The sequence below is a fragment of the Chiloscyllium plagiosum genome, unplaced genomic scaffold (assembly GCF_037043375.1).
Source record: "Chiloscyllium plagiosum isolate Xiang-an unplaced genomic scaffold, Cpla_swu_hap1 HiC_scaffold_9, whole genome shotgun sequence".
Classification (NCBI taxonomy): Eukaryota; Metazoa; Chordata; class Chondrichthyes; order Orectolobiformes; family Hemiscylliidae; genus Chiloscyllium; species Chiloscyllium plagiosum.
The window spans coordinates 22,796,141-22,810,277 of NW_028270147.1; the positions used below are offsets into that span (position 1 = coordinate 22,796,141).

Consider the following 14,137-nt stretch of genomic DNA (forward strand, 5'->3'; position numbering starts at 1 on the left):
GTTTATCCTATCCATGCCCCTCATGATTTTGTAAACCTTGATAAGGTCACCCCTCAGCCTCCGTCGCTTCAGGGAAAACAGCCCCAGCCCATTCAACCTCTCCCTATAGCTCAAATCCTCTAACCCTGTCATCATCCTTGTAAATCTTTTCAGAACCCGTTCAAGTTTCACAATATCTTTCCAATAGGAAGGAGGCCAGAATTGCACGCAATATTCCAACAGTGGCCTAACCAATGTCCTGTATAGCCGCAACATGACCTTCCAACTCAATACTCTGACCAATTTAAAGGAAAGCATACCAAATGCCTGCTTCACTATCCTGTCTACCTGCGACTCTACTTTCAAGGAGCTTATGAAGCTGCACTCCAAGGACTCTTTGTTCAGCAACACTCCCGAGGACCTTACCATTAAGTGTATAAGTCCTGCTAAGATTTGCTTTCCCAAAATGCAGCACCTCACATTTATCTGAATTAAACTCCATCTGCCACTCCTCAGCCAATTGACCCACCTGATCAAGATCCTGTTGTAATCTGAGGTAACCTTCGCTGTCCGCTACACCTCCAATTTTGGTGTCACCTGCAAACTTTACTAACTATACCTCTTATGCTCACATCCAAATTATTTGTATAAATGCCGAAAAGTAGTGGACCCAGCACCGATCCTTGTGGCATTCCACTGGTCACAGGCCTCCAGTCTGAAAACAACCCTCCACCACCACCCTCTGTCTTCTACCTTTGAGCCAGTTCTGTATCCAAATGGCTAGTTCTCCCTGTATTCCGTGAGATCTAACCTTGCTAATCAGTCTCCCATGGGGAACCTTATCAAATGCCTTACTGATGTCCATATAGATCGCGTTTACTGCTCTGCCTTCATCAATCCTCTTTGTTACTTCTTCAAAAAACTCAATGAAATTTGTGAGACCTGAATTTCCACTCACAAAGCCATGTTGACTGTCCCGAATCAGTAGCGCCAGGAATATTCCAGATATTATTGCGCTCGAGGACCTCCTTTTTAAATTCCTGCCTAACTCTCTAAATTCTCCCTTCAGGATCTCATCCTTTTCCCTTCCTATGTAATTGGTTCCAATGTGTACAATGACCTCTTGCTGGTCCCTCTCCCCCTTGAGAACATTCTGCACCATATCTGAGACATCGTTGATCCTGGCACCAGGGAGGCAACACACCATTCTGATTTTTCGTTGCTGGCCACAGAAACATGTGTCTGTGCTCCTGACTAGACTGTCCCCTAATACAATCAATTGCTCGGATCCCGATATACCCCTGATTACATTAGAGCCAGTCTTGATGCCAGAAACTTGGCTGTTTGTGCTACATTCTGCTGAAAGTCCATTACCCCTACATTTTCCAAAACAGCATATTTGTTTGAAATGGGGATAGCCACAGAAGTCTCCTGTATTACCTGCCTACCTCTCTTACCTTTCTTGGAATTAACCCATCTATGTGACTGTATCTGTGGCTTTTCTCCCTTCATATAACTGCAATCCATCACATCCCCTTGCTCTTGTAAATTCCTCATTACCTCTAACTGTCGCTTCTACCTATCCATTCGATCTGATAGGATTTGCAACCAACGGCATTTATTGCAGATATAATCCTCAGTAACACATAAACTCTCCCTAAACTCCCACATCCAACAAGTCATAGAAATATACAGCATGGAAACAGACCCTTCAATACAACCCATCCATGCCGACCAGATATCCCAACCCAATCTAGTCCCACCTGCCAGCACCTGGTTCATATCCCTCCAAACCCTTCCTATTCATATACCCATCCAAATGCCTCTTAAATGTTGTAATTGTACCAGCCTCCACCACTTCCTCTGGCAACTCATTCCATACGCGTACCATCCTTTGTGTGAAAACAATGCCCCTTTGGTCTCTTTTATATCTTTCCCCTCTCACCCTAAACCTATGGCCTCTAGTTCTGGACTCCCCAATCTCAGGGAAAATATTTTGTCTACTTACCCTGTCCATGACCCTCATAATTTTGTAAACCTCTATAAGGTCACCCCTCAGGCTCCAACTCCCCCGGGGAAAACAGCCCAGCCTATTCAGCCTCTCCTTATTGCTCATATCCTCTAACCCTGGCAGCATCCTTGTAAATCTTTTCTGAACCCTTTCAAGTTTCACAACATCTTTCTGATAGGAAAGAGACCAGAATTGCACGCAATATTCCAACAGTGGCCTAACCAATGTCCTGTACAGTCGCAACATGACCTCCCAACTTCTGTGAGCATATCATTCTATTAAGGGCCATTTTTGCTTCTTCCAATCTACAGACCCAGAAAATAGCACCATTTATTGCTGTACAAATACTACTCCAGGCCAACTTAATACTTATGGCTTATCAACATCCTTTCTCCCCTAGCACTCCAGCTCACCCACTATTGCATAAATGTTACCCCCTCCACAATTCCGATCTGACGAAGAGTAATCTAGACTTGAAAAGGTAGCTTGCTGTCTCTCAGGATGCTACCTGACCTAGTTGCAATTGTTTTCAGTACAGATTCCAGCACCTACTGCAACTTGCTCCTACTGTTAATCATTATTGAGGTTATTTGAGAACTTTTCAACAATACTTTTTTCACACTCTAGGTGAAGTTGCTTTTGATTCAATTAACCTGAGAATAAAAAACCTTTCAGACACTCAGCAACTGCAACCTGAATGACATTGTAATATAATTGGTCTTAATAAGAATAACACTGTCCACTAGTCTCAATGTTTGCCTTTGCCTTCACAGAACTGCTTCTATTATTGGGGTTTCACTGCGTGGCTGGCTTATTTCATTAATCATCCACTCTACACACCTCCATGTAAGTGACATGTTGTTATTCTTGCTGCATCTCAAGTCTCGAGCTGACAGTAATCCGTGTCCTATTCTGATTTGGTTTTCTGGCTTTTACAGTGTATGGTGACCAACAAGTCCATCTGGCTCTTTACACCTTCTTGGTAGGTTATATCATCAACATCTTACCCTATCCACATCCTCATATGTTTCAAATTAGATGTATCATACTAACAGTAAAGCTGAACAATCCATAATGTAATGAGATCTTATGATTTGCTGTTTATTATCTATCTTAAGCATAAAAGAAATCAATGTTAATTATATTGATGCAGATCAACTGATGATATTTAAACAGACACATTAGATTTGTCTCCATGTAATGAGTATAAAAATGTGGAAAAAGGTATCTGTTCCTCAGTGTCTGTTTGAGGAAATTGAAATGTTGTTTTCAACTCTGTTTTACTGTAACTAGTGGAAATTGTCCCTTTTTGTGGGCAGTCATCAAGTTTAACATTTGTTTTCCTCTTGCCATTACTTGTGGGAGAGTGAGATACCCTAGGGATTCTTTGACTTTCTGTCTGGTGTGTCCTTACAGTCACTCGCTCTGTCTTTGTATGCATGTTTTTAAGATATTTATCAATGTATATACTTACATCTAAACGTGTTTCCCACAAACTCATAATCTTGCTGATGCACAGCAGCAATGCCGGCTGACGCTCAAACTTAACCTATTTTTCAAATCAACCTGATCAGAGATGTTATTGCACACCACTGGAACACGTGAGACTTGAACTCCAGTTTCTCCATCCAGGGGAAGGGACATTACCACTGCACCACAAAATGTGACCTGCTGCTGCTGATAACACTTGCTTCACATATGGTGAGCCAGGACGTGAGAGCATCTTGGAGTTCCCATATGGAATTTAATGCACAATTCATAGCTGCCCTGCCAAGCCACTATTTGTTAGACTAATTCAATTGCTACTTAAAAACACATTTATTATGTAGAGCCTTAGAGTTATAGAGTCTTACAGCATGAGACAGACCCTTTGGCTTAAATGGTCCATGCTGACCAAAATGTCTGTCCACGCTAACCCCATTTCCCTGCACTTCTAATCCTTCTAATGCTTTCCTATCCATGTATTTGTCCAAATGCCTTTTAAATATTGTTAATCATCCACCTCAACACCTCCCACCAGCAGCTATTCCATATGTGTTCCACCCTCTGTGTAAAAAAGTTACCACTTAGGTTCCCTTTTATTCTTTCCCCTCTAACCTTAAACTGATGCCCTATGGGGAGCTTAATTATGCCTGAAGTAGAGAACACATCTATGTTGTCTATTTTATTATTTCAGGGGAATGTGTTATTTCAGGGGAATGTGTGCCTGTTTCCTTTTAAACAACTAGCCCACTGAATAGAAGGTTCATTTTTCACTTGTTGATGTACACAAGCAGCTGGATGCAGATGTCTAAAGTAGACAGGCAGGAGGCTGGAAGAACATGGCAGGTCAGGCAGCATCAGGAGGTGGAGAAGTCGACGTTTCGGGTTAACCCTTCTTCAGGACTGTGAGGGGCTGCAGATAAAGAGGAGGTGGGGGCCGGGTGGGGAAGTGGGGATAGGTGAAGACTGGTAGAGGGTACGACCTGGTTGGTCAATGTGAGGAATGAATCCGGTTGATGGCTGGGAGGAGTGGAAGGGAGGGGGAGGGGCTGGGAAGGGAGTTGGAGAAAGAGAAAGGAGGTGATTTGAAATTGGAGAACTCAATGTTGAGTCCTACGGGCTGTAGACTGCCCAGGTGGAAGATGAGGGGTTGTCCTTCCAATTTGTGTTTTGGTTCGTTGTGGCAATGGAGGAGGCTAAGGATCGTCATGTCGGAGAGGGAATGGGAAGGGAAATTAAATGGGTGGTGACTGGAAGGTTCAGATGGCCCCTGCACACCCTGCTGAGATGTTCAGCAAAATGTTCCCTAAGTTTACATTTGGTCTCCCCGATGTAGAGAAGACCACATCGGGAGCACCTGATGCAGTAAACTAGGTTGGAGGAGAGGCAGGTGAACCTCTGTCTCACCTGGAAGGACTGTTTGGGGCCCTGGATGGAAGTGAGGGTGGGACTAGTGTGCCAGTTGCAGGGGAGAGTACCTGAGGGTTCGGGGGATTGGTGGAGAGAGTGGCATAAACCAAGGACTGTCAAACGCAACGTTCCTTGCGGAAGGGAGAGAGGGGTGGGGAGGGGAAGATGTTCTTGGTGGTGAGGTCTAGTTGGAATTGGCAGAAACGTTTAGGGATGATGCATTGGATGCAGGTGTCTGCCAGATGCAATCTATTCGATTAGCTAGGATGTTAAAAGCCAGTACTGACGAACTGTTATATTAGACTCTTAACATTAACTCTGTTTCTGTCTTCACAAATATGTCAGACTTGGTTAGTTTCTCCAAGCCTTTCTGTTTTTATTGCCAAATTGATTTGCAAGTGGTCAGAACATCAATAGTTATACAAAGCCTGGGGAAAAAAATGTGAGTGGCATTCCATTGGATTATTCTGGACAATTAATCCATCAAAAGCCCTGAGTGACTGACAGTTTTATATCCAGAGATGTGTTGATTTGTAGACTAGATATATCAACCTTTCCTGTCATTTTTAGTTCAGTCTAAAGTGGAACACTTGTATCCATCCATCAGTGAGAATGCAGCTGCGCCATTGGCTGATGATCATATTCAAGAAATCAAAAGGGTATTTACATCTCAATTACCAGACAGACCATAATACTGTGCAGCAAATACATTATAAAGAAGATATTTGAATCCCTGTGGATCCATCGTTACTTATAATCAATGGTGCTGTTTGTGTCTTGTTGTAGTTTTGAGCTCTTGTGTAGTTAATTTTACATATAATGAATAGCACAAGTAGTTTTAGCCTGAATGCAAAGTCCTAACAGTATTTAACAGCTTTAGAAGTGGACAACACCTTTGAAAATGAAAAATAAATTCAAATTCTGGACTAGAGTATGAAGCTGTCACTCTCGATATGGTTAGCATGCTGCTGTAGCATCTTAAAGTGTATATTTTGGGGGCTATGAACAATTAGTAACTATATCGTGGTGATTTATGTAGGTATGTGAAATTGGAAATTTCTCAATCCATCTAGCCCTGAGGAACCTGCGCTCTGAGGGTAAGCACCACTCTATTCTCCTGTTGATACTTTATTCCCAACAACGTGTTTTGTCAGTAGGTTAACTTAGAAAGCATCACTGTTTGAAGCTGACTTGAATCCATTCCACCTCATCTTACAAGTAACTCCTCTTCATAATATTATCCTTCTGTTAGGAATTGGTTTGTAGATTCAATGCTGCAAGAATGGGAACAGAAAAAAAGTACAGAATGAATAGGATGAAATAATTCTAATGTGACAGTGACTTTTGATTCCTTTGAACCTTCCATTGTGTTTAACAGCACGTTAAATCACTGCAATAAATACCAAGATCATGGTAATATTCACATAGTAACAGGCCATACATGGCAATGAGAAATGAGATAAATTATCAGTTTCTGGTGGTGGGTGAAAAACAGGACGTTCAGCGATCTCCCTTGCTCTTTTCGGAATATGACTGCTGAAACCCCCAGATGTCTACCTGGTTTATCACCTCACCCAGAATGTAGCTCTGGGTCAAGGCCTGAATATGTGCTCAAGGCTCATGTGCTCAGAACCTAATTTTTAGACTTGCCTCCTAGTTCTAGAATCCCCAACCAGTGGAAATAATTTATCTTTATCCATCCCGTCTTTTCCTAACAATATCGAGAAGACATTGATCATATCATCCCTTAACCGTCAAAATTCTGGAGAAAACAAATATAATTTTATAATCTGTCCTCATATCTTTACTCCTAAAGTCCAGGTATTGTTCTTGTAAACTGACATTATACTCTTTCCAAGGGCCATATATCCTTCCTAAGGTGTGGTACCCAGATCTGCTCTCATTATTCCAACTGGTGTCTGAGCAGGATTTTGTATAACTGCAGAATAACTTTTACATCCTTCGACTCCATCCCTTGATTGAGCCTGATGTCAGATTTTCTGGTCCTGTACTTGCTTGTGACTTCTTTTTATCCTGCTCTTTACAGTATAAACAACAGGGAGACCATATAAACCAATTTCTACTGTGTGCCTTTCTAAGAAAGTTATTCATGAGTATTTTCCACTTTGTAAGACTCAACTAGCAAAACTAGAACAATTTCGTAAATAAAGCCTTATCTCTGAAAGCTGCTGTTAACTTGTCCTGTTGCCCTCCTTTTGGATCTGTTAGCTCTTTTTCCTGTTCTTGGATGTTTTTACCCTGTTGGAACACACCTCTAGAGCAAGTAAATCTTGAGCCTAGGTCTTTCTGCATTAGAGGTTGCACCAAAAGTGGTCCCTGTTCTGTTTAGTTTCAGATGAACTCTCTCCTCTTTGCTATAAATCTCATCACAGGGCACTAGTCAGCTTATCATCTTCAATCGACATCATGCAGGAAACTTGCTCGAGGTCTCAGGAAGAAGGCAATATTTTTTCCACTCGGGGAAAGAAGGCATTGCTGGCATTTCAGAGGGCTGTTAAGAGTTAAGCACACTGCTGTGGGTCTGAGGTCACATGTAGGCCGGACCAGGTAAGGATGACAGTTTCCTTCCCTGAAGGGCATTAGTGAACCAGATATGTTTTACTCCTTAACAATTAGCAATGGATTCATGGTCATCATTAGACTCTCAATTATAAATTATTACTGAATTCAAATTCCACCATCTGCCATGGTGGGATTTGAACCCCGGTTCCCAGAACCCTGGGTTGCTGGACCAACAGTCCAGTGATAAGACCACTAGAAGATCATCTCCTCTCAATCCCTTATGTTATCGTTTATTTATAATGAACCAATGCCTATTGTTTCTCCTCCACAGGATCCAAGATGCGTAAGATTCCTTACCCAACAAAGAATCCTTTCACTTGGCTCTTTTTCTTTGTGTCCTGCCCCAATTACACCTATGAGGTATGTTCGCAGTTGGGAGCACTCACCCACTTATCACTAAGGTAGAAGCTGTGCTAAATCAACAGGCATCTCTGGGGTGGAGGCCCCTCACACCAGTGGTTTGATTCAACACATACAATGGTGAAGAAATTCCATTGACAGGCTGACTTTAGGTATAGACCTAGGCAGGCAGAGAGGATCTGTCTGATGAACTGTCATAATGTGACCTGTCCAGGGAGTTGTATAATCCACTCACCCCACCAGTCTACCCGTCACGTTGGGAAACGGGAGAATTCCAGTCCGCCACCTCTCTCCCCATTTTTCATTTTGGTTATGAGAGTCAGCTGAATGAACCTAATTGTCTGCCTGTCTTGTTGCACCTTCTGTAATGTGGCCTGTGCTGGGATAGAGTCATAGAGATGTACAGTACAGAAACAGACCCTTCAGTCCTACTCATCCATGCTGACCAGATATTCTGCATTAATCTAGTTCCATTTGCCAGCATTTGGTCGATGTCCCTCTAAACCATTTATACTAATATACCCATCCAGATGCCTTTTAAATATTGTAATTGAACCAGCCTCCACCACTTCCTCTGGCAGCTCATTCCATACGCGTACCACCCTCTGCATAAAAAGTTGCCCCTTAGGTCTCTTTTATATCATTCCCCTCTCACCCTAAACTTATGCTGTCCAGTTCTGGACTCCCCCCACCCCAGGGAAAAGACTTTGTCTATTTATCCTCTCCATGCCCCTCATAATTTTATAAACCTCTATAAGGTCACCAACACATGCCCCTCATGGTTTTATAAACCTCTATATGGTCACCTCTCATCCTCCGACACTCCAGGGAAAGTAGCCCCAGCCTATTCAGCGTCTCCCTATAGCCCAAATCCTCCAAGCCTGGCAACATCCTTGCAAATGTGTTCTGAACCCTTTTAAGTTTCACAACATCTTTCCTATAGCAGGGAGGCCAGAATTGGATACAGTTTTCCAAAAGTGGCCTAACTAATGTCCTGTACAGCCACTGCATGACCTCCCAACTGCTATGCTCAATACAGTTGCTCAAATCGTACTGTCTCTTTCTGTTTCTGGTTGTGACTTGATTAAAGAATCCTGCTGTCAAACCCGGTTTATAGCATTTCTATAATACCCATGTAACTGACTAAGATTGAGTGTGTTGAACAGGGGTGCAACTTTGTATTTGGAAAAGTGCATTTTGAACTGTGCACCCACTCTATTAAAAACAAGGACCCAAACTAGTCGATAGTCTTGAGTCAAGCCATCTCATCTCACTTTGCTTGTTCATCTGTAGGTAGGATCCTGGATTGGTTTTACTATAATGACACAGTGTCTTCCAGGTAAGAAAAAATGTTGTAGTTATTTAAATCTCCTACTCGATGCAAGTACAGATAAACAGGTTTCTAAATGCACGTATCCAATTGTCCTTTAACCTTTTTTCTTCACTTTGCTTTTCAGTCGGTCTCTTTACCCTGATTGGTTTCTTCCAAATGACTGTTTGGGCGAAAGGCAAACACCATATGTACCTGAAGGAGTTTAAAGACTACCCCACCCTCCGCATGCCAATTATTCCTTTTTTGTTGTAATGTAGAGCAGATCTGAGGCTACCCGGCACCAAAAGGGACAAAGCTGCCTTGGGAGAAATCCTCATTGTTATCTATGTACTGTCAAATACACCAGGGTCTTCAGTGCATGTCAACCTTCAGCATGGAACTGCCAACCTGAAATGCTCATGTCCACGTTACTGACTCATCACTGCCTGTGGCCCAACTCATTGGAGGTTGATTATTTTATTATTCCTCATGGTTTACGTTAGAAACTACATTGATCCTTCCTCAATATCTTACATTAACTTTGCCTTACTAGAATACTCAAAAGTTCAATCACTTCTCAAACTTTTATTGATAGTGTACTGTCTGCTAAGCATGCTTGCTGTTGACTAAGTGTACTGGGAAGAATCCACGGTTTTCAAGGCTTTGTTTTGACACCAAAGGGCAGCCTGTGTGTGTTACTTTGCAAATCATTTGCTAATACTGTCTGTTGCCAAATACAAATTTATAGCTGAAATGCTTTATTTTCAAATAAAAATGTACTACATAAAGGGTGAAATAAGTGATGTTCTAGAGTTCCTCTTGAGTGATGGCCCATGTGACAGACAGAGTTTACATGTTCCTGTACTGCCAGTATGATCCATATGTTTTGTGATGAAACAGGTGTGCCTTTTCTTACCCTTGATATGTATAGCCCAATTAAAGTTCAGCAGCAAGCTTTTGTGAGTTTATGAATAAAGTTATTTATTTTCACATGTACGACTAAACTAAACATGGCATCTCCTCCATACACACTTGACATGTATACTCATGCATACAAAAACTAGCTACAGGCAAAGGTAGTTTGCTCTGATAAATTTTTTTTTAGCTGATGATCTTTGTTTTCCAGTGGTAGCACTGCTGCCTCACAGCCCCTGAGACCCGGGTTCAATGCCCTCCTCAGGCGACTGACTGTGTGGAGTTTGCACGTTCTCCCCGTGTCTGCGTGGGTTTCCTCCGGGTGCTCCGGTTTCCTCCCACAGTGCAAAGATGTGCAGGTCAGGTGAATTGACCATGCTAAATTGCCCGTAGTGTTAGGTAAGGGGAAATGTAGGGGCATGGGTGGGTTGCGCTTCGGCAGGTCGGTGTGGACTTGTTGGGCCGAAGGGCCTGTTTCCACGCTGTAATATAATCTAATAATCTAATCGTATGGCAGTTTCCTCCGATGGTTTCAACGCTTTAAAGTTGAGCTACGCCTTGTAAAGTAAAGGATTTTCAACAGACTGTAAGATTCCCTTTAGCTGTAATTTCTAGAAGATTTCTATCTGATGATGATGATGATATCTCTTTGGATAGGTTTCAGGAAAGGGTATTGATTTACATCAATCTGGAATGTTACTTTTGTTTTTCCATGAGACAGAGGAGTGCTGCCAATCCATAAAAGAAGTCAGCTGACTTTGGGAGTTGATCTTTTCCAGTATTTTGTGTCCCGTATTTAAATGTATCAGTAATAACTGAAAGTCCATCAGATTTTGGTGCCTCGTACCTGATAATGAATTAGGAGAAAGTGAGGATTGTAGATGCTGGAGGTCAGAGTCAAGTAGTGGTGGAAAAGTGCTATGTAATGCTATTTATGAGAGTGTTTGGGGCAGAATGTCAGGTGGATATATCCACATTGTGAACAATTTATAATGAAGACTGTTGGGTGTATATAGTACTCATAGCAATATATAGAGACTTTACAGAATAAATGCTGAGAGAATGTTACCCCTCATGGGAGACCAGAGGGCATACTTTCACAATTAGAGGGCACTCCTGAAAACATCCTGGTAAATCTTTTCTGAACCCTCTTCAATTTAATAATATCCTTTCAGGAATGGTCAGTCAGCAATTTTAGAATCACTTGTTCAGGCCTTTGGTTGTTAGTACTTATAGTATAAAGTAAAAGCATAGGGCAGAATGGTGGCTCAGTGGCTCACAGCGCCAGGGACCTGGGTTTGATTCCAGTCTCGGGTGACTGTCTGTGTGGAGTTTGCACAATTTCCCCATGTCTGTATGGGTTTGCTCTGGTTTCCTTCCACAGTCAAAAGATTTGCAGGTTGGGTGAATTGGTTGTGCTAAATTGACCATAGTGTTCAGGGATGTGTGAGTTAGGTGCCTTAGACAGGGTAAATGTAGGGGAATGGGACTGGGTGGGTTACTCTTCGGAGGGTTGGTGTGGACTTTTTGGGCTGACGGGCCTGTATCCACACTGTAGGGATTCAATTCATCCAACATGCAGGTGTAAACTATTTGTTGAAATAATTCTATTTACCTTCACGTAATGGCTAATGTAAGGATTAGATCTGCTGGTATTTTCCCATCCATTTCCCTGCCAGTGCTGGAAGTAGTGTTGTATCCATTGAAAGGAGTAGTTCAGCCGGGCCTCACCTTCATTCCCCTACGCTCCCGGATTAATGAATTCAACACGCGGCGTGACATCGAACAATTCTTCCGCCGCCTTCGCCTCCGTGTCTACTTCTTTAACCAAGACTCCCGCCCACCCTCTGATGACCCCTTCTCCCGCCTCCAACACACCCCATCCACCTGGACACCCCGTGCTGGCCTCCTACCTGCCCTCGACCTCTTCATAGCCAACTGCCGCCGCGATATTAACCGCCACCTGAACTCCCCCACCCCACTCACCCACTCCAACCTCTCACCCTCGGAACGTGCAGCCCTCCACTCACTCCGTTGCAACCCCAACCTCACTATCAAACCAGCAGACAAGGGAGGCGCGGTAGTAGTTTGGCGCACCGACCTCTACACCGCTGAGGCCAAACGCCAGCTCGCAGATACCTCCTCCTACTGCCCCCTTGACCAGGACCCCACCCCCCACCACCAAACCATCATCTCCCAGACCGTCCATAACCTCATCACCTCGGGTGATCTCCCATCCACCGTCTCCAACCTCATAGTCCCACAACCCCGCACCTCCCGCTTCTACCTCCTGCCCAAAATCCACAAACCTGACTGCCCCGGCCGACCCATTGTCTCCGCCTGCTCCTGCCCCACCGAACTCATCTCTGCATACCTCGACACGGTCCTGTCCCCCTTAGTCCAAGAACTCCCCACCTACGTTCGGGACACCACCCATGCCCTCCACCTGCTCCATGATTTTCGCTTCCCCGGTCCCCAACGCCTTATTTTCACCATGGACATCCAGTCCCTGTACACCTCCATCCCCCATCATGAAGGACTCAAAGCCCTCCGCTTCTTTCTTTCCCGCCGTACCGACCAGTACCCTTCCACTGACACCCTCCTTCGACTGACTGAACTGGTCCTCACCCTGAACAACTTCTCCTTCCAATCCTCCCACTTCCTCCAAACGAAAGGAGTAGCCATGGGCACCCGCATGGGCCCCAGCTATGCCTGCCTCTTCGTAGGATATGTGGAACAATCCATCTTCCGCAACTACACTGGCCCCACCCCCCACCTTTTCCTCCGCTACATCGATGACTGTATCGGCGCTACCTCGTGCTCCCCCAAGGAGGTTGAACAGTTCATCCACTTTACCAACACTTTCCACCCCGACCTCAAATTTAACTGGACAGTCTCAGATTCCTCCCTCCCCTTCCTCGACCTTTCTATTTCCATCTCAGGCGACCGAATCAACACGGACATCTACTACAAACCGACCGACTCCCACAGCTACCTGGACTACACCTCCTCCCATCCTGCCCCCTGTAAAAACACCATCCCATTCTCCCAATTCCTTCGACTCCGCCGCATCTGCTCCCAGGAGGACCAGTTCCAAAAACGCACAACACAGATGGCCTCCTTCTTCAAGGACCGCAATTTCCCCCCCGACGTGGTCGACGATGCCCTCCACCGCATCTCTTCCACTTCCCGCTCCTCCGCCCTTGAACCCCGCCCCTCCAACCGCCACCAGGACAGAACCCCACTGGTCCTCACCTACCACCCCACCAATCTCCATGTACAGCGCATCATCCGCCGTCATTTCCGCTACCTCCAAACGGACCCCACCACCAAGGATATATTCCCCTCCCCTCCCCTATCAGCATTCCGTAAAGACCACTCCCTCCGTGACTCCCTCGTCAGATCCACACCCCCCACCAACCCAACCTCCACTCCCGGCACCTTCCCCTGCAACCGCAGGAGGTGCAAGACTTGCGCCCACACCTCCCCCCTCACCTCCCTCCAAGGCCCCAAAGGAAACTTCCATATCCGCCACAGATTCACCTGCACCTCCACGCATATCATCTATTGCATCCTCTGCACCCGATGTGGCCTCCTCTATATTGGGGAGACAGGCCGGCTACTTGCGGAGTGTTTCAGCGAACACCTCTGGGACACCCGGACCAACCAACCCAACCACCCTGTAGCTCAACATTTCAATTCCCCCTCCCACTCCACCAAGGATATGCAGGTCTTTGGACTCCTCCATCGTCAGACCACAACAAAACGACGGTTGGAGGAAGAACGCCTCATCTTCCGGCTAGGAACCCTCCAACCACAAGGGATGAACTCGGATTTCACCAGTTTCCTCATTTCCCCTCCCCCCACCCTGTCTCAGTCAAATCCATCAAATTCAGCACCGTCTTCCTAACCTGCGATCTTCTTCCCGACCTCTCCGCCCCCACCCCAGTCTGACCTATCACCCTCACCTTGACCTCTTTCCACCTATCACATTTCCGACGCCCCTCTCCCAAGTCCCTCCTCCCTATCTTTTATCTTAGCCTGCTGGACAAACTTTCCCCATTCCTGAAGAAAGGCTTATGCCT

At 44.8% G+C, this 14,137-nt stretch overlaps 1 protein-coding gene across 5 annotated transcripts in view; it reads left to right on the top strand.

Annotated features, from left to right (window-relative positions):
* LOC122554191 (very-long-chain enoyl-CoA reductase-like) overlaps positions 1–10,095 on the top strand; it is a 94,842-nt gene extending 84,747 nt beyond the window's left edge. For all 5 annotated transcript variants that reach the window (XM_043698837.2, XM_087990474.1, XM_087990476.1 and 2 more), the window contains 6 exons: positions 2,764–2,836; positions 2,929–2,972; positions 5,922–5,979; positions 7,737–7,825; positions 9,119–9,164; positions 9,283–10,095. In XM_043698837.2, coding sequence (XP_043554772.1) covers positions 2,764–2,836; positions 2,929–2,972; positions 5,922–5,979; positions 7,737–7,825; positions 9,119–9,164; positions 9,283–9,410 — 438 coding nt within the window. In that variant the 3' untranslated portion in view covers positions 9,411–10,095. The remainder of the gene's footprint in view (positions 1–2,763; positions 2,837–2,928; positions 2,973–5,921; positions 5,980–7,736; positions 7,826–9,118; positions 9,165–9,282) is intronic.
* The last annotated feature ends 4,042 nt before the right edge of the window (positions 10,096–14,137 follow it).